Genomic DNA, 27,773 nt, shown 5'->3' on the forward strand with positions numbered 1-27,773 from the left:
ACTGTACATGTGCATCAGATACCTGTGTGTGTTTACAGGGGTTTCACGTCAGATACCTGTCCTAACTGTACATCTGCATCAGATACCTGTGTGTGTGTTTACAGGGGTTTCACGTCAGATACCTGTCCTAACTGTACATCTGCATCAGATACCTGTGTGTGTGTTTACAGGGGTTTCACGTCAGATACCTGTCCTAACTGTACATCTGCATCAGATACCTGTGTGAGTTTACAGGGGTTTCATGTCAGATACCTGTCCTAACTGTACATGTGCATCAGATACCTGTGTGTGTGTTTACAGGGGTTTCACGCAAGATACCTGTCCTAACTGTACATGTGCATCAGATACCTGTGTGAGTTTACAGGGGTTTCATGTCAGATACCTGTCCTAACTGTACATGTGCATCAGATACCTGTGTGAGTTTACAGGGGTTTCATGTCAGATACCTGTCCTAACTGTACATGTGCATCAGATACCTGTGTGTGTGTTTACAGGGGTTTCACGCAAGATACCTGTCCTAACTGTACATGTGCATCAGATACCTGTGTGAGTTTACAGGGGTTTCATGTCAGATACCTGTCCTAACTGTACATGTGCATCAGATACCTGTGTGTGTTTACAGGGGTTTCACGTCAGATACCTGTCCTAACTGTACATCTGCATCAGATACCTGTGTGTGTGTTTACAGGGGTTTCACGTCAGATACCTGTCCTAACTGTACATCTGCATCAGATACCTGTGTGTGTGTTTACAGGGGTTTCACGTCAGATACCTGTCCTAACTGTACATCTGCATCAGATACCTGTGTGAGTTTACAGGGGTTTCACGTCAGATACCTGTCCTAACTGTACATCTGCATCAGATACCTGTGTGTGTGTTTACAGGGGTTTCACGTCAGATACCTGTCCTAACTGTACATCTGCATCAGATACCTGTGTGAGTTTACAGGGGTTTCACGTCAGATACCTGTCCTAACTGTACATGTGCATCAGATACCTGTGTGAGTTTACAGGGGTTTCATGTCAGATACCTGTCCTAACTGTACATGTGCATCAGATACCTGTGTGTGTGTTTACAGGGGTTTCACGCAAGATACCTGTCCTAACTGTACATGTGCATCAGATACCTGTGTGAGTTTACAGGGGTTTCATGTCAGATACCTGTCCTAACTGTACATGTGCATCAGATACCTGTGTGAGTTTACAGGGGTTTCATGTCAGATACCTGTCCTAACTGTACATCTGCATCAGATACCTGTGTGTGTTTACAGGGGTTTCATGTCAGATACCTGTCCTAACTGTACATGTGCATCAGATACCTGTGTGTGTGTTTACAGGGGTTTCACGCAAGATACCTGTCCTAACTGTACATGTGCATCAGATACCTGTGTGAGTTTACAGGGGTTTCATGTCAGATACCTGTCCTAACTGTACATGTGCATCAGATACCTGTGTGTGTGTTTACAGGGGTTTCATGTCAGATACCTGTCCTAACTGTACATGTGCATCAGATACCTGTGTGAGTTTACAGGGGTTTCATGTCAGATACCTGTCCTAACTGTACATCTGCATCAGATACCTGTGTGTGTTTACAGGGGTTTCACGTCAGATACCTGTCCTAACTGTACATCTTTATCAGATACCTGTGTGTGTTTACAGGGGTTTCACGTCAGATACCTGTCCTAACTGTACATGTGCATCAGATACCTGTGTGTGTGTTTACAGGGGTTTCATGTCAGATACCTGTCCTAACTGTACATCTGCATCAGATACCTGTGTGTGTGTGTTTACAGGGGTTTCATGTCAGATACCTGTCCTAACTGTACATGTGCATCAGATACCTGTGTGAGTTTACAGGGGTTTCATGTCAGATACCTGTCCTAACTGTACATCTGCATCAGATACCTGTGTGTGTTTACAGGGGTTTCACGTCAGATACCTGTCCTAACTGTACATCTGCATCAGATACCTGTGTGAGTTTACAGGGGTTTCATGTCAGATACCTGTCCTAACTGTACATGTGCATCAGATACCTGTGTGTGTTTACAGGGGTTTCATGTCAGATACCTGTCCTAACTGTACATGTGCATCAGATACCTGTGTGTGTGTTTACAGGGGTTTCACGCAAGATACCTGTCCTAACTGTACATGTGCATCAGATACCTGTGTGAGTTTACAGGGGTTTCATGTCAGATACCTGTCCTAACTGTACATGTGCATCAGATACCTGTGTGAGTTTACAGGGGTTTCATGTCAGATACCTGTCCTAACTGTACATGTGCATCAGATTCCTGTGTGTGTGTTTACAGGGGTTTCATGTCAGATACCTGTCCTAACTGTACATGTGCATCAGATTCCTGTGTGAGTTTACAGGGGTTTCACGTCAGATACCCGTCCTAACTGTACATGTGCATCAGATACCTGTGTGTGTTTACAGGGGTTTCACGTCAGATACCTGTCCTAACTGTACATCTGCATCAGATACCTGTGTGAGTTTACAGGGGTTTCATGTCAGATACCTGTCCTAACTGTACATGTGCATCAGATACCTGTGTGTGTTTACAGGGGTTTCATGTCAGATACCTGTCCTAACTGTACATGTGCATCAGATACCTGTGTGTGTGTTTACAGGGGTTTCACGCAAGATACCTGTCCTAACTGTACATGTGCATCAGATACCTGTGTGAGTTTACAGGGGTTTCATGTCAGATACCTGTCCTAACTGTACATGTGCATCAGATACCTGTGTGTGTGTTTACAGGGGTTTCATGTCAGATACCTGTCCTAACTGTACATGTGCATCAGATTCCTGTGTGAGTTTACAGGGGTTTCACGTCAGATACCTGTCCTAACTGTACATGTGCATCAGATTCCTGTGTGAGTTTACAGGGGTTTCACGTCAGATACCCGTCCTAACTGTACATGTGCATCAGATACCTGTGTGTGTGTTTACAGGGGTTTCATGTCAGATACCTGTCCTAACTGTACATGTGCATCAGATACCTGTGTGAGTTTACAGGGGTTTCATGTCAGATACCTGTCCTAACTGTACATGTGCATCAGATACCTGTGTGTGTGTTTACAGGGGTTTCATGTCAGATACCTGTCCTAACTGTACATGTGCATCAGATTCCTGTGTGAGTTTACAGGGGTTTCACGTCAGATACCTGTCCTAACTGTACATGTGCATCAGATACCTGTGTGTGTGTTTACAGGGGTTTCACGTCAGATACCCGTCCTAACTGTACATGTGCATCAGATACCTGTGTGTGTTTACAGGGGTTTCACGTCAGATACCTGTCCTAACTGTACATGTGCATCAGATACCTGTGTGTGTTTACAGGGGTTTCACGTCAGATACCTGTCCTAACTGTACATGTGCATCAGATACCTGTGTGTGTTTACAGGGGTTTCACGTCAGATACCTGTCCTAACTGTACATGTGCATCAGATACCTGTGTGTGTGTTTACAGGGGTTTCACGTCAGATACCCGTCCTAACTGTACATGTGCATCAGATACCTGTGTGAGTTTACAGGGGTTTCACGTCAGATACCCGTCCTAACTGTACATGTGCATCAGATACCTGTGTGTGTGTTTACAGGGGTTTCACGTCAGATACCTGTCCTAACTGTACATGTGCATCAGATACCTGTGTGTGTGTTTACAGGGGTTTCACGTCAGATACCCGTCCTAACTGTACATGTGCATCAGATACCTGTGTGAGTTTACAGGGGTTTCACGTCAGATACCCGTCCTAACTGTACATGTGCATCAGATACCTGTGTGTGTGTTTACAGGGGTTTCACGTCAGATACCCGTCCTAACTGTACATGTGCATCAGATACCTGTGTGTGTGTTTACAGGGGTTTCACGTCAGATACCTGTCCTAACTGTACATGTGCATCAGATACCTGTGTGTGTGTTTACAGGGGTTTCACGTCAGATACCCGTCCTAACTGTACATGTGCATCAGATACCTGTGTGAGTTTACAGGGGTTTCACGTCAGATACCCGTCCTAACTGTACATGTGCATCAGATACCTGTGTGAGTTTACAGGGGTTTCACGTCAGATACCCGTCCTAACTGTACATCTGCATCAGATACCTGTGTGTGTGTTTACAGGGGTTTCATGTCAGATACCTGTCCTAACTGTACATGTGCATCAGATACCTGTGTGTGTGTTTACAGGGGTTTCATGTCAGATACCTGTCCTAACTGTACATGTGCATCAGATACCTGTGTGTGTGTTTACAGGGGTTTCATGTCAGATACCTGTCCTAACTGTACATCTGCATCAGATACCTGTGTGTGTTTACAGGGGTTTCACGTCAGATACCCGTCCTAACTGTACATGTGCATCAGATACCTGTGTGTGTGTTTACAGGGGTTTCACGTCAGATACCTGTCCTAACTGTACATCTGCATCAGATACCTTTGTGTGTTTACAGGGGTTTCACGTCAGATACCTGTCCTAACTGTACATCTGCATCAGATACCTGTGTGTGTTTACAGGGGTTTCACGTCAGATACCTGTCCTAACTGTACATGTGCATCAGATACCTGTGTGAGTTTACAGGGGTTTCACGTCAGATACCTGTCCTAACTGTACATGTGCATCAGATACCTGTGTGTGTGTTTACAGGGGTTTCACGTCAGATACCTGTCCTAACTGTACATCTGCATCAGATACCTTTGTGTGTTTACAGGGGTTTCACGTCAGATACCTGTCCTAACTGTACATCTGCATCAGATACCTGTGTGTGTTTACAGGGGTTTCACGTCAGATACCTGTCCTAACTGTACATCTGCATCAGATACCTGTGTGTGTTTACAGGGGTTTCACGTCAGATACCTGTCCTAACTGTACATGTGCATCAGATACCTGTGTGTGTGTTTACAGGGGTTTCACGTCAGATACCTGTCCTAACTGTACATGTGCATCAGATACCTGTGTGTGTGTTTACAGGGGTTTCACGTCAGATACCTGTCCTAACTGTACATGTGCATCAGATACCTGTGTGAGTTTACAGGGGTTTCACGCGAGATACCTGTCCTAACTGTACATGTGCATCAGATACCTGTGTGTGTTTACAGGGGTTTCATGTCAGATACCTGTCCTAACTGTACATCTGCATCAGATACCTGTGTGAGTTTACAGGGGTTTCACGTCAGATACCTGTCCTAACTGTACATCTGCATCAGATTCCTGTGTGTGTGTTTACAGGGGTTTCATGTCAGATACCTGTCCTAACTGTACATGTGCAGCAGATACCTGTGTGTGTGTTTACAGGGGTTTCACGTCAGATACCCGTCCTAACTGTACATGTGCATCAGATACCTGTGTGTGTTTACAGGGGTTTCACGTCAGATACCTGTCCTAACTGTACATGTGCATCAGATACCTGTGTGTGTGTTTACAGGGGTTTCATGTCAGATACCTGTCCTAACTGTACATCTGCATCAGATACCTGTGTGTGTTTACAGGGGTTTCATGTCAGATACCTGTCCTAACTGTACATGTGCATCAGATACCTGTGTGTGTGTTTACAGGGGTTTCATGTCAGATACCTGTCCTAACTGTACATCTGCATCAGATACCTGTGTGTGTGTTTACAGGGGTTTCACGTCAGATACCTGTCCTAACTGTACATCTGCATCAGATACCTGTGTGTGTGTTTACAGGGGTTTCATGTCAGATACCTGTCCTAACTGTACATCTGCATCAGATACCTGTGTGTGTGTTTACAGGGGTTTAATGTCAGATACCTGTCCTAACTGTACATGTGCAGCAGATAACTGTGTGTGTGTTTACTTTGGTTTCACAAATAGACCTCTAGCAGAGAACGTCTAATGGATTGGCACTGGCTGGTTACTTCGATGTTCTGGACTCGCTGCAGTAACGCGTCTCTGTACATGTGGGGGCGCTCGCGGTCGAGTGCAGAATAAATGGGAGTCAATGGGGTTCACCCCCAGAAATCCACTTTTCTCAGGGTGTAATTTTTTGTCAAGTAATTTGAAAGTTGCATTCAAAAGGGAGGGCTAAGAAAATACACTCAGCTGAAAATTGCATTTTTATGTTCACTTATCTGTTCTAAAAATCAGTTAAAAAATGTGATGACGTCACACAATAGCTGAATGCTAGCGTGTTCCGGCCAACAACAGCCTAACCTGTAAGAAATCAAAAGGACACAAGTCGTTCTATATTATAATCTATACTGAACTTGCGGAATCAACAATAAAATCTATTTTGATTTAAAGACAAAACCCCTGTACACTCTAAAAAATGATGGGTTGTTTTAACCCAATTTTGCGTCAAATATGGACAAACCCAGCCATTGGGTTACGTTTTTAAATCACATTTTTAACCCAATGTTTGAGTTGGTCCATATTTGACCCAAAATTGTGTTAAAACAACCCAGCATTTTTTAGAGTGTACTTTAGTGAATCCCTTTACGGGATTTAGTGAATCCCGTACAAACCGAAGGTCACTAAAGCCCTACATATATCATGCATTGCGCTGATCCTAAAAATAAGTTATAAACATGTGTGGAGAAGCACATTATAACAGAAACAGTCAGACATGACTTTTGATTTTTTTTAATTTTGGAGAAATAAGCTCAATATAATGTAATGTAATATTTAAAAAAAATCTATTTAGCACAGTGCCGGCTGACAGATGATGTAATCAACGGCACCGAGAGACGATCGATTAGTGTCCGAAAGTGGTGTTTCTATTATGCTGGTGAGCTCACTATATAGTGCTGCTATGTAGGTGGTAGGTAGTGGTTTGAGTGGAGATTTCGGACACAGCAGATATCTCTGAACTTTCAGCGCTGCAACTTTGCAGGTACTGTTCATGCACCAACAGGAACATTACACACTATTTAAAATGAAAAAAGTGAAATCGCAATCAACCCCCCCTTTAAGTATGAAAACATAGAACAAAAGAAATCTTAATGTAGTGGAGATACTGTAGTATCTGTAAATCAATGTTTGTCTTAACATATATTCTGCATACATTTACCAGCAATTTATTTATTTTTAAATTAAATAAAAATTGTGCAAAAACTTTGTCATAAAATAAATTACACAATACTAGTTTATAGACCAAATCCTAAAGAGGTCTGGTAAATATATTGAAAATGGCCTAACATAACCAGATCAAAGAAAGAGAGAGAGAGAGAGAGAGAGAGAGAGAGAGAGAGAGAGAGAGAGAGAGAGAGAGAGAGAGAGAGAGAGAGAGAGAGAGAGAGAGAGAGAGAGAGAGCGAGAGAGAGAGAGAGAGCGAGAGAGAGAGAGAGAGAGAGAGAGAGAGAGCGAGAGAGAGAGAGAGAGAGAGAGAGAGAACACTGTATATAAAAGACAACTTATTTTAAGTACTGTGGCCTATTCAACATTAAAGCTTTTTTTTAGTTTGTGCCTGAAAGTTGGTTTGTTGTAGGCCTACCAGCCCACAGTAGGAGCTGAGGAAGTACTGAATGCTGAGTATAAGCTCGTCAGTACTTATAGCACAAACGAAGCCAGCAATGTTACTAACAGTGTGACAGAGGAAATGACAGCTGAAGCTCCAGCTGTAAGGAAAGTTGCCGTGTGCTTCATCATCCAGTCATACTCCTCGTTCAGTTGCTGCCTCTGTAGCTCGGGACCCACCACGCTCCGGATGGTCTCATAGTACGAGTTCAGCCAGTGCAGCTAAAATACAACAACAAAGAATAAGACATATTCTACACTCCAGATATAATTGAAATCAACAATTTATTTTTGTTTATGAAAGTAAAAATAAGGCTTTTTTGATTTTCAGCGAACCCACAACCCCCCTCCCAAGATGTATTTCTAGTGAAGAGAGTCTGTGGGCATTTTTTCAAAGGAAACCAACACTAGAAAACAACATATCTTTAAACACACAAAGCTGTGGTTTTTAACTGGTTCACTACACTACCCAGATTTTGTATTGGAAACAAATGGAAACCAAATAGAACCCAACGCACACATCCCAAAAGTAACAAAATTGATTATGGTGTGAAAGTAAACTTATGAAAGTAAACTAAATTTATATAAAAAATAGGGTTACACTTTATTTTGGTACCGGTTCCTTTTACAGTACAGTACTTACAGTGTACTTACAGTTTACTTACAAAGTACTGGCTAATATAAGGTAAGTACATGGAACAGGGGTAGGTTTAGGGGTAGGTTCAGGGTTAGTAGTTATTACCCAGTAATTGTAGTTACTAAAATAAGTACATAGTATTTACATGGGTAACTGGACTGTAAAAGGAAGCGTTACATTGTACTCACTTAAATAAGTACTGAGTAATAATACTGGTCCCACTTTATATTAAGTGGCTTTAAGTACCATGTACTTACATTGAAATTAATCATTTGATACAATGGAATTATTGTGTACATACATGTTTTTACATTGTACTTATATTTTAAAAATACCAGCATGTAATTACAGATGTAATTAATTTATGTAATTACATCTGTAATTACACAGCTGACCCATCCCTTACACTTAAACCCACCCTTAAACCTACCCATACCACCACACCTGTCCCTAACCTTACCCGTATCACACCTCATAGCAGCAAAAGTGATTTACAATACAACATGAGCACAATAAGTACATTGTACTTATTTTTAAATGTAAGTACATCTAATTAACTGTACTAAAGAGTTTGGCTAAGGTGAGGTTTAGGATTAGATACTTGAAATTACTGTTATTATTATAGTAAGTACATATAGTAACGTCACCTTAAAATAAAGTGTTACCAAAATAGTAATATATACAGAAAGATTAATACTGGTATTATTTCAAATACCTGCTCAGGACTCAGAAGAGATGCATCTATTAATTTTCTGTCATAAGGCACCAATGAGACTGTTTCAAATGTCAGGTAATTACTGCTATGCTAGTAGGGAAAAACAGAGAAAAAAATGCACATATTATTATTATTTCACTTGGGTATAGTTGCACTGAATTTACATAGTCCTGGATTCAAATTAGTTGGATGTACCTTTGTAGTAGCTGGAACAATGACAACAATGTCTTCTATCCGTATACCAAAGTCATTCTCCTTGTAATAACCAGGTTCTAAAGGAGAGTTTACTAATGGTTACTAATGGTTTACTAACGGTTACTAATGTAACCTCGGTTCTCTCTAGAAGAGGGAACGATTACTGTGTAATATCTGACAATAGGGGAAAACCTCTTTTCCACAAGATATTGAAGCCAAAAATTACCCTCAAATTTGAATTATTGTAAAAGGCAGCATGCAGACATAGGCAAGACGGCTCGCATGCCTATTGGCTGTCCTGCAGCAACTATAGCAGCCTATTGAGAGAGGCCCTTTGTGACGTTAGATCCAATGGGGGTGCTTTGCGCCCACTACGTCACGTCCTGCCAATATGGCCTTGGCCTTGGACTATAAATACAGCTCGATGGGTTGATATAATCTGGTTTTGTTCCACAGATTTTGGTGGGACGTGACGTAGTGGGCGTGAAGTGCCCCCATTGGATTTGATGTCACCAAGGGCCTCTCGATATGCAGCTGAAGTTGCCACAAGACAGCCAGTGGGCACGCAATCCATCTTGCCTATGTCTGGATGCTTGCATAACGTGTTTTACATTACTTCAAAATTAAGGATAATTTTTAGCTTCAGTGTCTTGTGGAAAAGAGGTTTTCCCCTAGTATAAGATATTATGCAGTACGAGAGAACCTCTCGTAAGAGAAATTTAAAGGTCCCATTCTTCATGCTTATTTGAAGCTTTATTGTGTTTACAGTGTGCAATATAACATGTGTTCTTGTTTCGCGTGTAAAAAAACACTATATTTTTCACACAATTTACTATCTGTATACGGCTGTTTTCACTGTCCAAAAACGGCCCGATGACTTCCTTGTTCTATGAAGTCCCTCCTTCAGAAAAAAAGTAATGAGTTCTGATTGTGCCAGCAGTTCCTGTGTTGTGATCCGACAGAAGCTTATCGCAGTGCTTATTAGTGCTTCTTCTCCGTGGGAGCACAACAAGACCACGCCCCCTTTTTTGTGTACTCCTCTGGGCGGAGATTAGTAAAAAAAAAAAAACTGTTCTAGTTACGTCATTAAAAAAAGAAAGTAGAGGGATGTAGTCCAAACAGGCCGTTCGCTGTAGGCTTTGAAAGGGGACTTCTGTTAAATAAAATATCTTGGCATTGAACTTTGAGCATTATAATTTTACAGGTATTATTTATGCTCTAACAGCAACATTACACACTAACTAAAGTTTGAAAAATGGAATCGCGAAGAACGGGACCTTTAAGTATCAAACAAAGATCATAATGAGCTGCTTGGATCATTATTCCTCACCAATTGATGTGAACATGCCCTCTTGAAAAGGAATATTATTCGACTGAAAACCCACAGGCCCTATCAGAAAACCAGAGGGAAAAAATACCACTTTTGACCAATTTAATGCATCATTGATGAATAAAAGTATTCATTTATTTATAAAAAAACAACAACAACAACATACTGACCCCAACTTTTAAACAATAGTGCATTTTACTTTTGTTAATATCCCAAATGCATCTACAGTATATAACAAGATTACTGAGTCAAATATATAAACATGTCAGAGAATCAGACTTACATTCATGGACTCCAAAGTAGTTCCCCACACCATGACCAGTGCCATGACCATAATTTAAACCAACTTCCCACAATGCTCTTCGTCCTAGCATCTCCATGTTCACACCTATGGTGGGAATAAAAACACATGAATGGTTCGCACATGCCAGGTTTTGTGGTTGTTACTGTGTGTGAGATGTCTGCTGTGGATAGTTCGCCCTCTTGTGGAAGTATCAAGACATGGTTGCTTGAAGGGAGATTGTGATTGAAGATGAGGAGATCCTCACCTCTAGTTCCAGCAGGGAAGATGGTTCTTGAAATCTCAATATTTCCCATGAGCACCCTTGTGTAGGCCTCCTATCAGAGTAAAAAATTTAGTAGCCTAAATATAAGCATCAAATTATGCTTTGCATCATTTGCATATGCCTGTTCAGTACCTTTTGAAAGTCAGTGGGTTCACCCCAGTGCACAGTACGTGTTATATCAGTGGTACCATCACTGTAACAGAGAATGAGATAGCTGGTTTAGTGCTTGATTTGTTGGTTTAACTTAAATAGTAACTAACCTGGAAACAAAAAAAAATTAAGTTGGTTCAAAGAAAGAGATCCAACTCAAATTTTTAGTTTCAATGAACTCAACATTTTAAGGAAACCAGTTTACTTACTATTTAAGTTAAGCTCACAGTGAGATATGCATCGTGTGCACAAAAACAGAGCTATGCACTTATAGTACTATGAAACTCACAGGTACTGTCCTCCAGAGTCAACAAGATACATCTCATCAACTGTCAGCTTCCTTGCAGCTTCAGTAGATGGACTGTAATACATGAGAATGGTGCAATGATTATAGGTAAATTAATTGAATATAATTATATCAGAGGGCAGGATATGAAATATTTATTACCTATAGTGAGCAAGAGCAGCATTGGGTCCACTTGCAGAAATGGTCTCAAAACTCGGCCCTCTGCTGTTCTTTTGCTTGCTGCCGAAACACAATGAAGGGTTTGTGTTTCTCAGAAAAAAGGAAGTAATTGTTTTGTAATACACCACAAAGAGATTAACACAAGTGATAGCAACTTCTAAATTAATATCTTTTATGTAGGAACAGGTTACTTGTGCAAATGATGTTATGCCTGCAATGAATGTTTACAAAGACAGCTAATATAGAGTGTTACACTCTATTTCTGTAAGTAAATATTCATATTGTTTTCTCCATAAACTAATATTTAGTCATAATACATCTTTCAAGAAATAAGCCCCAAAAGCATTTATAGGATTATATGAAACACTTCAAAAGAGAGAATTACACGTATATCACAATATAAATGAATAAACAATTTACTGTGAAGAACTTTGCTAAAACCATGTGTATATGTAGCTGTATAAATATTTTGAAAAAAAAAAAAAAATTGAAAACACATAGTTTGGTTACACTTTAGATTAGGGTCCAATGCTCAATATTAACTAACTATTAACTATGACTTTTGCCTCAATAAACTCCTAATTATTGCTTACTAATAGTTGCTAGTTGTTAAGTTTAGGTATTGAGTAGGGTTTAAGGGATGTAGAATATAGTCATATAGAATATGGCATTAATATATGCTTTATAAGCACTAGCAAACAACCAATTTCCAAGCAATATGCATGCTAATAAGCAACATGTTAAAATGAGAATTGGACCCTAAACTTAATGTACACACTAAAAACATACTTATAATGAATGATTGCAAGTAGTTTTGTCCATCATTTTCTCCATAGTTGAACTTTTGAACTATTTTCTCAGATTTCTGGAACAACTTGAGGGTATGATGACATCATCTTAATTTTTAGGTGAACTGTTCCTTTAATACCATTTGTTTTATGTGAGAGTGGTATCAGTGATGAGGGTTTAGCTCAGCTGTTCTGTACCTGCGACACTGATCAACAAATTTTGCTGCTGTGAGCTCTGTCTCTGTGCCTTCTGGAACTTTCTTTTCGAGCCACAACAGAAGCTGCATGACTGCGACGGCGTCCCTAACCTGTGGGAAGCCAGAGAGGATGTTCACCCACCGTGGCTGAATGCAGTCACATGAGGTCTGGCTCTAGGCCATAAAACACCAGAACAAAGATGTTTGTCCATGCATGTTATCAGATGCAGTTTTTTTCGATTGAAAAACTCATTATGCTAAATATGTCAATAGACCATTGAATACAGCAAACATCATCAGTAAAAAATATCCCAATATGTTTTATGGAGGTTCTACGATAAGGAGAGATAACACATTGATTGAGTTGAATCAAGCTGCAGTGAATGGAGCCTGTATGGCCTCCGAATGTGTCTATGGCGTGATAAAGTGCCCCTCAATCTAGAAATTATGATAATACAACACAGGTATCAGTAAACAGTCTCCATCAGGATGATAGTCATTTTAGGAGAAGACTGTGTGTAAGGTTCCATTTGTTAACATTAGTTAACTACATTAGTTAACATAAACTATTAAAATACTTCTAAAGCATTTGTTATTCTTAGTTAAAGTTTGTCCATAATTCACCTGCTCATAAAACAAAGACGGGGAAAGGAAAAAGACCAATGACGATAAATAAGTGAAAAGCGAAAAAGAAAGAATTGAGACAGAACCCATTGACTCGTTGTCAAAACTATAACCGCTAACCTGTAGATAAAATGTCACGTACTGTGCATAGGAACAAATTCACTGGCTTGTCATGTTGCTGAAACAATATTGTGGCACAGGAACAGGGAGATGAGAGCGGCGCGAGGCCGGTGGCGTGAGTGATTATGAACGACACATCTCTCACGGAGGGGCGGAGTCAAGTCAAGTATATTTAAATAGCGCTTTTCACAAGATTGCATCAAAGCAGCTTCACAGTATCAATTAAAACATAATAACAATGTTCGTTTCTTAGTGGAAAAACATCCACGTTTGGTAGAGCTGATCAATGGTTTTACTGAATTGGTTAATTAATTTAAATATCCCCATATTCCCCAATATTGCTGATGTTTCATCCCTATAGTGAATATGCCATAACTGGCATCGGTGGCCCTGCTTACTAGCCTTAGTAGGGCTAGTGGGACCTGATGTGCTTTTCAGGATAAGACAACGTTACTGCAGCTTTAATGGAACTGAGCCAACATGAACTAACAATGAACAGTTGTATTTTATAACTAACACTGATACATATTGATACATACTTTAACAAATCTATTGCTCATTGTTAATGATAATTTTAGTAAATGCATGAACTAACGGGACCTTATTGTAAAGTGTTACCGTATCCTCTTACATGAGCCTCTTTGAGAATACGGCGCTCAGTCTCATCTTTCACTGCTTTGGTGGTCAGCACCGGAGAGTAGGTGCTGGTCAATAATTTGTCCTTAAAGAAATAAGAGATAAAAGATAAGTTAATCTGCGGTAAAATATTGTCTTCATCTGTACTGTGTGCGGGACACAAGCTGCATTATGAAATCATAGTTTCAGTCCATCTATCCATAGTATCATCCATCCATCCATTCATCCATTCATCCATATTATTCATTATGCATTATGAAATCATAGTTTCAGTCCATCCATCCATCCATATTATTCATTATGCATTATGAAATCATAGTTTCAGTCCATCCATCCATTGCATCATCCATCCATTCATCCATCCATCCATATTATTTATTATGCATTATGAAATCATAGTTTCAGGCCATCCATCCATAGTATCATCCATCCATCCATCCATCCACAGTATCATCCATTTATCCATCCATCCATCCATCCATCCATCCATTCATCCATCCATCCATCAATCCATCCACCCATCCACCCATCCACCCATCCATCCATCCAACAGCAAATAATGTCTATGATTTTATTTCTTAAGATCTTCGATTTTCCTTACACATCAGGAAGGAGTGACATTAGGCGAAACTGAAATTTTAAACTGTTTGTGTCCTCTGATGTAGTGGTTGGTCACAATATATATATATATATATATATATACTGTATACTGAATATATATATATATATATATATATATATATATATATATATATATAATCTGTTGATAAAAACTTTTTTTTTTTCAGTCAGACTTGGAAGGGCAAAATAATGTGGCTGAAACTGCAGCGTATCAAAAATAGAAACAGCTCCACTGGTTATAGCAATCTAATTTTGTCACACATGCCTGACGTAGATGCATAACTTAACTTTTTCAATAGATGTGAGTACATACTTACATTTATGTATGTGTTTTAGGCTTTTAAATGCCATATGGGAAAAATATACCAGACTACTGTTTAAAACTTCTTGAACAGAAGTGCAGGATAACATTAAAGGCCAAATATTCAGCTAAATATTCTCATATTCAGCCTGCAGATAGTTTGAGCATCCAAGCTGACAAGCACACACCACAGCAGTCTATAATTTGGATCTAGGTCTTACCTCAGGAGTGATGAGCTCATACAGGGCTTGGTTGGTGTACTCTGTACCCACCCACACCCTCACATTGGGTTTCTTTAGATAGGTCTGCAGATAAGTGCGCACAGAGCTGTACTCAATCAGCTGCACACAATAGGCCTGGTAGCACGAAGCATTCAGGTACAGCTTCAACTCATCTGATATACGTTCGATGTGCACAAAGAGCCTGGCAAAGGAGGTTAGTTAGAAACTGCACACCAACCAATTATAGTGCTGTTAATATGAAACAGAGGAACTTGCCATATCTCATCCAATGTCAGCAGAGTGTAAGAATAGAAGAATGGATTAAAAGGGATGTCGTTGCCTCGTAGATTAAACAGCCCTGAAAATAGAGACGCAAACTTAAATGCTTTGCCCTTAAAAGAGTTTTCCAGGAAGATTCAGAGAAAATATCCTGCATTTGGCATTGTGTTGTGCATGGGGGTTCTCACATGCGGTCTCATCCAAAGCTGAAAGCAGCACAGCGGTGGGCTTGTATGGATTGTCGCTCATTTGGGCTCGTATATGATCTACTTTCATTGGCCAGGTCCTCTCTGAACAAAAGAACAAACACAAAAAAGATCGAATGAATCATGAATTGTTTTGAAAATGAATCATTATTTTGAGTCAAATCTTTCCAATGTTTTAATTTATCCACTTCAAAGTTAATTTAGTGATACTGGGTTTAAATAATTAATTCATGAATCAGACTGATTGGGTTCTTACAGAGACCCTAAAAGATGATCTTCCTATTGGGACTAAATTGTCTGATCTGTTTCTCACGCAAAACAGCAAGCTATCATGTAAATTCATGTAAAACGTATTTTAGAATACTTTTTGAAGCTTGAAAGCCTCTTTTATGAGCAAGAGCGACAAGCACCTGTTATTTCTCCTATTATGTCCCACAGAAAAGAAAGTCATGCATGTTTTGATCTACATGAAGTCATTTTTAGGTGAACTATTCCTTCAATCAAGCTTCATTGACTTTCTCTTCGCACCGGATGAGCTAGAATATCCCCTCTGTCACTGCCATAAGTTATATCACTGGTCATTAAAGATTAAATAAGAGCTTTATTGCTGTGTTTGTCATGATCTTATGGTTCTCGGCGCTGTTCGCGTGGTACTTATCAGTCAAGTGATGCTGATAAGACATGCACACACCAATGACACTGTCAGGTAAGCACATGGGGTTGTCAAGAGGCAGAGGAGGGCGATCTGTCCATATTTTATCCACCAGGTTATCAGGAATAGACTTCAGGATCCGGCCCGCTGGAGCCAGGTTGGTGTTGTAGACGCCAAATGTGTCTGCGGTAACAAAGAACAGTGACCAAATGATTCAGGACTGAATTTAATCATCATTTTTGGTACTACATTTTTTATTATAACAAACACTTATCAACATTTTAAGATATTTTATTTAAAAACAGTAAAAACAGAAATATTGTGAAATATTATTGCATTTATATCATATTATATTATTATATATTAGAACTGTTTTTTACTTCACTATATTTTAAAATGCGTCACATGATTCTTCAGAAATCATTCTAATATGCTGATTTGGTGTTCATGTCAGGATTATTTGATGAATAGAAATGTTTTTTTTGGTAACATTATAAAAGTTTAAAGACTTTCACTTGTCACATAATACATCCTTGCTAAATAAAAATATTATTTTCTTAAAAAAATATGTTTAGACTATTTTGATACACTACTTTAAACTGTAAGTAACTTTGCAGCTACATGCTACTAGCTCTCATTAGAGTATTAGTAGGGTTAGTAGAAGAATAAGTGTATAATGTAGAATAAATTGATAACATGTACTCAAAAAGTTATGGTCAGTCAGCCCGTTCTCATCCTTTAGCGTCACATAGAACGCTATATGACAAAACGGCGCTTTACTACGCACATGGCACCCTTTATCGTTAATATTCACGCGAACCCAAGGCATCATAAATCCTTTAGCGTAATATGAGACTACCCTACCCCACACCTAAACCTAACCATCACAGCGCGTGTTATATTAACGATAACGGGTGCCATGTGCGTAGTATAGCGCCATTTTGTCATATAGCGTTCTACATGACGCTAAAGGATGAGAATGCGTTGGGTCAGTAGAATATGTGTTGAGGGACAATCAAAATAAAGTGAGCAGATATCAAGACCGTCTACAAATACTCAAATGACTGCTAGCTGACAAGTTGCAAAGTTACTTAGGATCTAAAGTGGACTACTGAACTAAAGTGTAGTCAAACTTTATTGGGCTTTGATTTAATTTTCATGTTTGTGTTTGCATCTGTGTCTTATTAATTTAGTTTACCCAGCGTATATAAGCCCCAGTGTTTGCTGATGTTTGTCAGTTGTTCCTAGCTTTGTCATTTGTTTTCCGTGGTCTCTATATTGCTCTTAGAACTTCCTCTTTGGCTGCCTTCCTTGCTCTCATTGTTACATTATTTCCATGCATTAAACCAGAATATGAAAAAAAGCAACATTCTAACAGAAAGCATTACTCAATTTAGCATTCCTTATCTTATTTTAAGAAAATGAAGCCATGTTTGCTCACCTACAGAGAAGAGGAATGGGTCAAAGCCCACGTGATCTGCCTCAGGGATCTCCAGGATTAGCCAGTTGGTGATGCTGCCAATGGAGACTGTGATACAGAAGAGTTAGACCAGGAACGTGTTAAACACTCAGGAAAAACTTGCAGTAATTAATATCATAAAATGCTTCAAAACATAGGATATTAATTGTAATATGTGCTAGAAAAGGCATTCATACTTTAACTTCTAAAACTAGTTTAAAATATTAATTTCACTCTCATAATTTGCTCTTCACCATCTCGCTCTAGCTCCCAGTTACAGTCCATTTGTCTCTCTGCTTGAATCCAATAGCGGCTGTCGGTCCACAAAACAGCCTTGTTTTGAGTAATTACTGCTGTGCCTAGAAATTAGAAACAGACTCCTGTAAGTTATAATAATAGAATACAGGAGTGAAACATTTGTTAAGGTCCAAAGTGACAAACTTAATTTGACTGAGAATGATGCATTCGTGATGCAGCAATATTATGATGCTTTGGCGGTGAAACACACCTGCAGAGCCAGTGAAGCCAGACATCCAGGCCATCCTCGCATCTCTGGGGGCGATGTACTCACTCTGCCAATACAATCACAGTCAGTTACTGACACATTGAGAATGAAGAAAATTGAGGTTTAGAAGGAGGGTCAAACATTTATCAGGGCTTAGACCAAAAATGGATATAGTGACAAAAAGAGCCCCATATATTTAAAATGTGGAGGCAAAATTTAGTTTGATATATGTTATCTATTCTGTAGACATGTAGAAGACCTGTAGCTTTCTCATTGTGTTGAATTTATAGCTCATATGTATAGTTCTTATTAGTAATATAGTTTTCGATTCAAAAATAAATTGCATTTCATTATAACTGTTAAAATATTAGAATTTATTTTGACAATGTTTTTGTTTTTAAAATGGTTAAATTCCAAGGCGGCCAACCAATACTGACCCTTAAAGGGTTAGTTCACGCAAAAATGAAAATTCTGTCAGTATTTACTCACCCTCATGTTGTTCCAAACCTCTATGTGCTTATTTGTTCTGCTGAACACAAAGGAAGATATTTGGAAGAATGTTTTAATCAAACAGATCTCATTCCCCATTGACTACCATAGTATGCATTTTTTTCCTACTATGGTAGTCAATGGGGAATGAGATCTGTTTGATTAAAACATTCTTCCAAATATCTTCCTTTGTGTTCAGCAGAACAAATAAACACATAGAGGTTTGGAACAACATGAGGGTGAGTAAATACTGACAGAATTTTAATTTTTGGGTGAATTAACCCTTTAATATGAAAGTTAATTTCTGACACAGGTTAGCAGTTTAGTACCAGATGAGCATCTGTGGCAGTGATGATGTAAGCTGAGATGTTCAAACGCATCATGGACTCTCTCAATTCACGAAGCCTCAGAGTTGTGTTTACAGCTGTTGGTGGCAAATACTGGAACAAAAGGAATGAATCATTTAAATGTATTATTTACTGCATTCATCAAGGAAATGTAAAAAAATGTTCTCCTCAAGAATATTAAACACCACAAATTGAATGCATTTACTCATACAGAGAGACACACACACACACACACACGCACGGTCGCATGCACACACACACTGAGATCAGATTTGGAATGTGCATGACCTAAAAAAAGCTCTTATCAGAGGAGAAGATCTCTCTGAGATGGCAGATTATTTTCTCTTCCCACTTCTCTCTAAACTAAAGACGAGTCCTAGCAGTGGGCTGAATCGGTTGTGCGGATATTTAGTGAAAAAAAACAGAGACCGAGTAAGGATATATGTGCAATAGTGTACCGGAGGAATTGCTGAACAGTTCCTCTCGCTGCCTGGCCCTTCTTCGGCCCGCACCGCATGTCTGCCTCCTGTGATGACACATAAGAAGAAACACATGCAGGACAACAGACTAACTGTTTTGAACTCACTGTAGGCACACATGCTGATCAAAGGGCAGCAACACTGGTTAAACTTATACCTTTATAATTCAAGATGACAATGTTTTCACATGTCAATGTAATTGAAACAGTAAAAGCACACGCAGCATTATAACTCACATAAAATCTCATAAAACAATATAGATAAATATAGAAAACACACCGTATCACCATTCTCCGAAGGAAAGAACATTTAACGCACACTGCCTTAAACAATCATGTGTAAACAGATGTGTTTTGTGGTTGAAATGAGCAAACAAATAACATTTTTTAAGGCTAATGACATGCAAATGTATGCTCATAAATAAACCAACACACATGACACAACAACAGATGGTAATGAAAGCCTTACTCATACAGTGCACGATTGTCACATTCTTGCATAGTTAAAGTCGCCATCACGTACACACATTTATTTTTTTTTACCTCCAAGAACCACAAGACACACAGCCAGTATCCAGCCTGAGGAACTCATTTTAGACCATCTGCTCCAAGCAAGTCCACACAGAGAGTGTGACAGCAAGGCACGAGTGTTTCTGTCTTGTGAGTCCATGCACGTGTGTGTATGTCCTATCTGAAACCACTGCATTATCTCGACTCAGAGCCGTCCTGACCAGAGCCATGTGCAATAGTTAAGGGGGAGGAACTTTGGATGCGACTCTAATCTTTACTACAGTAATAAAAGCATGGTGTCTCTTCTCTCTCTATGCCCTTCTATAATGTGCAGTGCATTTACCCAGGCATGGCAAAGCAATTGCAAGTCACGTATAAATTATAGCCAATGTCTCCTGAAACATTCTGTAGTCTAGAATGAACCCCGCTTCATTGCTTCTGCAATCTCACTCTAAGCTAACAACACCACTCTGACTTTCATTGCCAGGAAGTTTTGCAAGAAAGGTTTTATTGTGTGTCCACTTAAAGGGATAAGTCACCCAAACATAAAAATGATGTTACCATTTACTCACCCCTCATATGTTGTTCAATGTCTTTTTTCTTCAGTGGAACATACTGTAAAAGCAGAAGGTTGCCTGAATGTTCAGACTGCTCTCTTATACAATTAAAGTGAATGGGGATGATTTTGAGCTCAGAAATGTCCTAAACGGACTATAGAAGTAGTTCATACAATTCAAACACTATATTACAAAACTTATGAATACATATGACAGCTTTTTGGAACAGATCCAAATTTAATTATAAACTTCTGCAGTAGATTTAAAATCTCATTTGCACTGCATTCAAACTAATGAGATTCTCAACTTTTTTTTTTACTCAAAGGCCCTCATTGGCCAATACAATATGCAATAATGCTCTTATTTGGAGGGTCCCTTTTGAACATTCTGTTGACTAAGAAACTTTGCAATTCCATGTCTACTAACTCTCATTAGTGTATAGACTGGCTAACTCTTTATTGTTATGCTCCCCCAAAAGACATTCTACCGACTTTACAACTACATGTCAACTAATTCTAACCCAAGCCAACCAGTCTACTAATACTCTACTAACACTTTAATGAGAGTTAGTAGACATGTACAGTAAGTGTGACTTTATCAAAATAAAGTGAATTTCCTTTGAACTTTCTTATGTAACATAATTCTGCTTGTTTTCACTTTTAAATAATTTAACTAATTTAACCAGAGAATTTTTAATATATATAAAATTATTTGAACTAACTTTGTGGTCCCCTTGGAAGTTTGCTGAGAATCACTGTTAGACCTTGTCTTGACATATTTGAATATAGGATGCACAAGAGCTGCAGTGGAAAAGAAGATTTTCTCCAAATAACAACTGAAATTTAGGTCTGTTGCTCACACCAAAGGTATCACATGACTTCAGACAGTTTAGATAACATCCATTCCTCTTTTACTTTCAGTGTAAAGAAAAGAGCAGTGTGAGAATCTACTGATCTCCACAGAACATTCTATAGATTTAGAAGGAAAAATAACTTTCTTTTCAAATCTATTAAACAATAAACTCAGATAAATCAAATAATACTGCATGTCGCTTGATTGTTTTTTTGAAGACAATCATCTACTGTGCCACAGTCAGATCCAGTGAACAGCTGAGAAGATGCATGTCTAGTCGTTTCTCTGCCACTAAACTCATTACTGCATAGCAACAGTGTCATTTGCAGGCAAGGGGGAGATTTACCTCCTCACAGAGATGTTGCAACCTTACGAACAGATTATTAATGCAAAATGTCAACATTTATGTGTTCAGAGTTCCTCCACATGACGCCAAGGTCAACATTATGTCAAAATCGACCTTATTTACTCAAAAATTGACCTTATTCAACTAAACATTGCTGTGTAATTTCAAATGATGAATCTGTATACTTTAAATAATTTAAGTTCATAAACTTTTTACAAAAAAACTATATATATATATATATATATATATATATATATATATATATATATATTCTTTCCAGTGACATCAATAACATCCTCAAATGTTATGACAAACAATAAAACCCAAGGCAGTTACTAATTAACACACACAATCAGAGACGATAAGATAAAATCACAGACTCCACATTTCAGTGCTCCATTATCAGGGCCGTCTTGTGAGTAAATTTACACAAGATTAAAAAGACAGACTCTATTTTGTTACACAACATACACCCAGAGAGCTGTATCCTCATCAAATGTATGTGAGACAAATGAACCAGCAGAGGGCAGGATTGCACCATTAGTTTTTTTTTTTTTTTTTTTTGCTGGCTCTAGCGGTTCCAACTTGATACCTGGTAAATATTATACTGCATAAATGTCATTGCTAATTTCCAATTATGTTGAACCCTAAAACATTGGCTATTTTGAATATTCATGTGTCAAGTTATTTATCTTAAAAACAAGCTTGTTTTGGAAATCTGTATTACAGTGATATGAAAAGGCTACATGGTTGATCAAATTAATCCAAGCAGTAAAAGGCTGGAAATATTACAGAAAATAAAATAAAAAGCAAATAGAACGCTTATAACTAGAAGCTAAGGCCACATGAATTATTCTTCTCATGCTTCTTAGTACTTTTAAAATAAAATTGTGTTGATTTTATTTGCCTGGTTAATACTTTGGTATTGCGGCTTTTTTTCATAAACCCAAACATGCGATTGCACATACTTTCTGCAATATTGTATTCAATTGCACCCTTATTTACAAGCTCGTAAAGTAAACACACGGACAGACTCCTGTAAGTATGCAGATTTGCGTGCTCAAATGCCAGCAAACCTCCCCTGGAACCAGCGGCTGTCTTCATTATTTGCTCAAATGAGCACAGTGCTCAAAGTTATAGATAGATATTAATAAATGGTAGCCCTGGCAACCGCTCCCTGGTAATGTGGAGCAGTACGGGGAGCCACAAGCAATACCTCCACTGACACAAAGCAGCAGAGCTCAGACGGCCTCACACTCACATAGATAGATTACTGATCTCAGTTCAGTCATGAGAGAAGCTCAATGCAGTCACACACTGCATTTATGCACTGTAATCTGAGAGTCAGGAAATAAAGCACAGTCATATGACATGTGTGTCAGGTCCCACACATGTAGGCCTAAGTCTTTTATAATGAAAAAAAATCTATCCTGTTATATTTATAGTGGACTGTTGAGTTATGCTATTACTTTTGATCAGACATAAAATTTCTGTCTGGTGAATAATAAAATAAGCACAAAAATGCCATAGATATGACTCAGATCCCTTCTTCAATGTCAGTCTAAGGACAAGAATACGATACAATGAAAGAACATGAAAAAAACCCCCACAATGCTAACCAGCAAAGCAAAGCAAAACAAAAACAAAAAAATAAACAACACAAAACAATACACAAACATCAACATAAAACAAAAAGCAGTAAAGCAAAACAAGAGAAACAAAACACATCAAGCAGCAAAGCAAAACAAAGAAACAAAACACAAAGCAGCAAAGATAAGCAAAAGAAAGCAAAACATAAAAACAAGGTAAAAAACAAACAAAAAACAATGAAACAAAGCAGCAAAGCAAAACAAAGCCAACCCCCCCCCCCCCCCCCACAAAGCTAAGCAGCAAAACAAAGCAAAACAACGAAACAAAACAAATCAGAACAAATAAAAAACTAACAAGAAAGCAAATATAAGTAAAGCAACAAAAATGAAACAAAATAAAAAACGGTTTAAATCAGGCTGGTCTGTTGGCTGTTTAGGCCATTTTTTGGACTAGAAGATCACTTTGCTGCAAAACTAAACCAACTAAATCAGCAGCCCATTCTCACTCCCAAGGCGTCACCTAACTGACGCCTTGGGAAGCATTTGGACATGCTTCAATATCTGACGCTTTAGGCGCCCTTTAGCGTCAGTTAGATGACGCCCTAGGATCGCGTGTACCCTACCCCCACCCCACACCTAAACCTAACCGCGTCCTCTAACTGACGCTTTCCTTTAGCGTCAGTTAGATGACGCCGTAGGATCGCGTCATGTAAGTGACGCTAAAGGGCGCCTAAAACGTCAAATATTGAAGCATGGTCAAAGGTGACGCCTTGGGGTGAGAATGCGTTGAAATCAGTTAGGACCATTGAAACAATTTGAGCTGGTTTAAACCTTTTTAAAACCAGTTAGAGATCTGAAGGTGGGCTCTTTTGACTTTGTTCAGTAAACCACATAGCAACAGCTCACATCACCCCTACAATGCCCTAGTGACCATTAGAATACCATATTTCCATCAGAAAACGTAAATATCTCTTGACACTACTGCTCTTCACATCGTTTCCCATGATGCTGACCATGCTCCTCAGCTGCTCACTGTAAGGACGCACTCTCGCTCAGTCAATCATTATCTATGGCTATACCCAAATGCCCGGAGGTGCTGGTGCGTAAATCATAGACATCAACACTAGTAGAGACCAAGGACACACAGCATGTGTTTGCCACTTGAAATATGTTATGCCGTGTCAAATGAGAAAGAGAGTAAAGGAATGTGCCTACAGAAACAATGAGAAGTGTGCAGAGGAAATCCTTCAAGAGTAGCACACGTGATGCCTTAGAAGGTTGTGAGCTGGGTCACGTATGGAGTCCGCACCTCAACTTCAGTCCGCGGGGCCGAGGAAACAGAACCCATTGCACTACAGAGCCCCTTCTGTCAACACAGACGATTTTAGGTCCCACAGTCACAGACTGTGAATACAACGATTTCCCTTTAGATTAGATCGATTACTCTGTTTTTGGCACGGACAAGCAGAAATGTTTCGGTCTAAATGCTAATTGCTGCAAACTTTGCTAAGTGTGCCAGATTAAAAGCAGGTGGAAGTTTTGTGAAAGCTTGGAGCATGTTTGAAGTTAGCTTTTAACATCCAATGCCAAACATTGTGAGGAAATATTTCGTCACTGCAAATGAAATGCTTTCTGAAAGTTTTTGTATAATACAACGTAGCATGCAGTATACAGTATTCAAAGCTACAAAACGAAGTAATGACAGTTGAAATCATCATACATGGGCTGCACCAGATTGTGCTGAAAGAAGACAGGATTTTAAAGCCAACACATGGAATGGATCACGAAACCGGATGCGTGTCGTCGGACACAACCACATGGAGTGATCTCATTGACACGTCGAGCGAATGATACATGCTAAGCTATGCTTACTGACATAGAATTCAATTGAGTCACATTTCTGTCCATTAATCCAACTGATATTCCAGGGAGTTCAAGGGCCAAATAAACAAGATAACCTCAGATAGATTGTGATACTTTGAAGTGGATGTGTCGGGGTGGGGCGGGGATGGAGACGGTTCCAGCAGGCCATGGGATCTGTCAGATGCCAGTCAGAGTGACTGATGATTGGGGCTCGTGTTGGATCCCGATGCTGGTCCCTGATCTATGTAATCAGAACCTGAGAAACGGCGGGATTAGACGGGTCAGACAGGGTCAGGGGAGATGGATGCTGAACTTCCCTCTCGGCTGTGCTTAGACACTCAGAGGCGGAGGAGTTTTACATAATCAGCGGGTGGTCTCCGGGGTGCAGGAGTAGAGCTGTTGTACACACACACACACACACACACACACGCTGCTCGCACCAGAGGAAGAGACCCCACTGTGCGTCTACTCCTCAGAATTAATGAAAGTATGAGGAAGTGCTCCAGTTTTGAATAACAGAGAGCGCTGGGCTCAATGCTCCTCAAAAGAAAGATAATACGGAGTCTGTATTCTGTTTAAACAAATGTAGGCACTGTCTACGAATTGGGTATGAAGTAGGGCTTAAAACAAGTAAAACAAAAACAAGTCATCGACATGTGACATAATATGGAAAATGTCTAATTTGAATCAAAATAAATAAATAAAGTCTTTTCTCGTCTTTTTCAAATAATTTTCTATGAGATATGCAATTTTCACAACCCTGTAACCAAAACATGCCTAATACAAGAACATGAAAACATTTTGCGTTTTTTTGCAATTGGGAGAAGATTATGCATAACAGAGTTTCACATTTTGATGTATAGTTAACGGGTTTAATTACTACCTCCCTTTCAATGACCAACAACAAACTCAGAGTTTGTTGTTGGTCATTGAAAGGGAGGTAGTAATTAAACCCGTTAACTATACATCAAAATGTGTGATTTTTTGTTTGTTTGTTGAATACAGAGGAGAAAGTCACCCTATTTCAAAGGTGGACACGCACATTTATGTTTCATAGGTTAATTGTATGTTTATGTGTTTATCTAGTAGCACAAAATATGTTTAAATGTTTAATTAACTTGTTTAAGTAATTTCAACATATTATTTTGACCTGACTAAATTTTAGGTAATCTTATAACATAAAAAAGTTGAAAATAAATACTTAACTTTGACGAGTTAAAGCGATGTAAAAACATATGTTGTCATAACTTATTGATCATATAGATATTTTTTTTTCAGTGTAATGTGTTACTAATATAAGGGGTAACACCAAAGTGTTGGTAGAATGTGTCGACTGTCTTTAATGATTTCAGGTTTGGTGGTTATTTTTATTTACTTTGTAGTAGAAGAGCAATTAATTCTCTTCCTGTGATTGGTCCATCACATTAAATCACAGATGCCCTAATAAAACTTCTCTCCCTTCACTCCCTTATAAATATTTATGTGCGTGAGAGAGAGGGTGAGGGGTGCTGAAAACAAAGTCCAGCCGAGGGTCTTTTGCAGTGGGAGAGGTGAAAGTGAAGTTTCTATTTAAGTCTGTGGTGTTAAATATTTATGGGTCAAGAGTTGCATTTGGTGATACCAGGAAGCACAATGACAAAGAATATCCATCCAGATTCACATGCCAACCCTAAAAGCCCACTGTTCCTTCCACATAGAAAGAGACTAATACAAGTGTGTCAAGAAAACAAAGAACCACGCAACCTTTGTTATGCTGAAACTCTCCCTCAGAAGGCCCTCACGAAGAATGAGAAGCAGCTGGACAATCATGTCATTACACAGTGTTATTTGAAAGCGGGACAAGAGAGAAAAAAAGCAGATACTTGTCTGTACATTGATGAACAGAAATAGCTGGAATGAGAAAATTCTCCTCTCTTTACTGCAGTCATTTATTCAGTCTGGTCTAAATGGGCATAGTTCAAGTAAACAAACGTGCCTCTAGATGGCCGTTTCAAAATCTAGTGAACAGCCTACCTAGACTGTCTGGATGTTAGTCACCCATCTCTCCCCTGTTTTGGCCTAAACTAGATGCTTGGGCCACATGAAAAGTGAGTGTCTTTATGTCTCCGGCACCCAGAGTGACACATTCCGATGCTCTGAGAGAGGAATAGGCGGTGACCTGTCACAGGGTCTGAGTGTTTACCAGGAGGAAACACCACTCATTAGCTTTATGAATGTGGTCACTGTGGTTACCAGGACTTGAGGTGCATCACTGAATATTAACACTGAGGCTAAATGAAACTTTTAAGACACCTTCAAGAACATGTATTATGAGGAACAAGGTCAAGCAGAAGCTATATTTACAAGACTGTTAATGGCTGTAACCTGCTGTGCATTAAGCCAAGGCAGCCCCTCAAATTACTATATACTGTATACTACTGTTCCAAGGTTTGAGGTCAGGATTTTTGTTTTTTGTTTTTTTGTAATTTTTTTTTAGAATGATTTAAAAAGAAGTAAAGTGTCCAGGTTCAGTCACTTCGGCCTGGTTTATTAACACTTGGAAGCTTGCCCACAGTGATTGGCAGACTCTTACTTTTTATGTTCATAATATTGTTAAATTGAA

At 39.0% G+C, this 27,773-nt stretch overlaps 1 protein-coding gene across 3 annotated transcripts in view; it reads right to left on the reverse strand.

Moving 5' to 3' along the window:
* Positions 1-7,203: 7,203 nt before the first annotated feature.
* xpnpep2 (X-prolyl aminopeptidase (aminopeptidase P) 2, membrane-bound) overlaps positions 7,204-27,773 on the reverse strand; it is a 46,305-nt gene continuing 25,735 nt past the window's right edge. For 2 of the 3 annotated variants that reach the window (XM_089134893.1, XM_089134894.1), the window contains 20 exons: positions 19,435-19,502; positions 18,959-19,069; positions 18,144-18,207; positions 17,890-17,994; positions 17,618-17,704; positions 16,216-16,359; positions 15,507-15,608; positions 15,316-15,397; positions 15,040-15,241; positions 13,892-13,981; positions 12,518-12,627; positions 11,514-11,591; positions 11,355-11,426; positions 11,048-11,108; positions 10,898-10,967; positions 10,633-10,737; positions 10,350-10,409; positions 9,020-9,096; positions 8,825-8,914; positions 7,204-7,694 (listed from right to left, as the gene is read on the reverse strand). In XM_089134893.1, the coding sequence (XP_088991019.1) occupies positions 7,506-7,694; positions 8,825-8,914; positions 9,020-9,096; positions 10,350-10,409; positions 10,633-10,737; positions 10,898-10,967; positions 11,048-11,108; positions 11,355-11,426; positions 11,514-11,591; positions 12,518-12,627; positions 13,892-13,981; positions 15,040-15,241; positions 15,316-15,397; positions 15,507-15,608; positions 16,216-16,359; positions 17,618-17,704; positions 17,890-17,994; positions 18,144-18,207; positions 18,959-19,012 (1,842 nt within the window). In that variant the 5' untranslated portion in view covers positions 19,013-19,069; positions 19,435-19,502 and the 3' untranslated portion in view covers positions 7,204-7,505. Of the gene's footprint in view, positions 7,695-8,824; positions 8,915-9,019; positions 9,097-10,349; positions 10,410-10,632; positions 10,738-10,897; positions 10,968-11,047; positions 11,109-11,354; positions 11,427-11,513; positions 11,592-12,517; positions 12,628-13,891; positions 13,982-15,039; positions 15,242-15,315; positions 15,398-15,506; positions 15,609-16,215; positions 16,360-17,617; positions 17,705-17,889; positions 17,995-18,143; positions 18,208-18,958; positions 19,070-19,434; positions 19,503-19,997; positions 20,169-27,773 lie in introns of those variants that run through there. The other variant, XM_089134892.1, reaches the window with a different exon arrangement.

Source organism: Pimephales promelas, chromosome 9, assembly GCF_988280905.1.
Source record: "Pimephales promelas chromosome 9, fPimPro1.hap1.1, whole genome shotgun sequence".
NCBI lineage: Eukaryota > Metazoa > Chordata > Actinopteri > Cypriniformes > Leuciscidae > Pimephales > Pimephales promelas.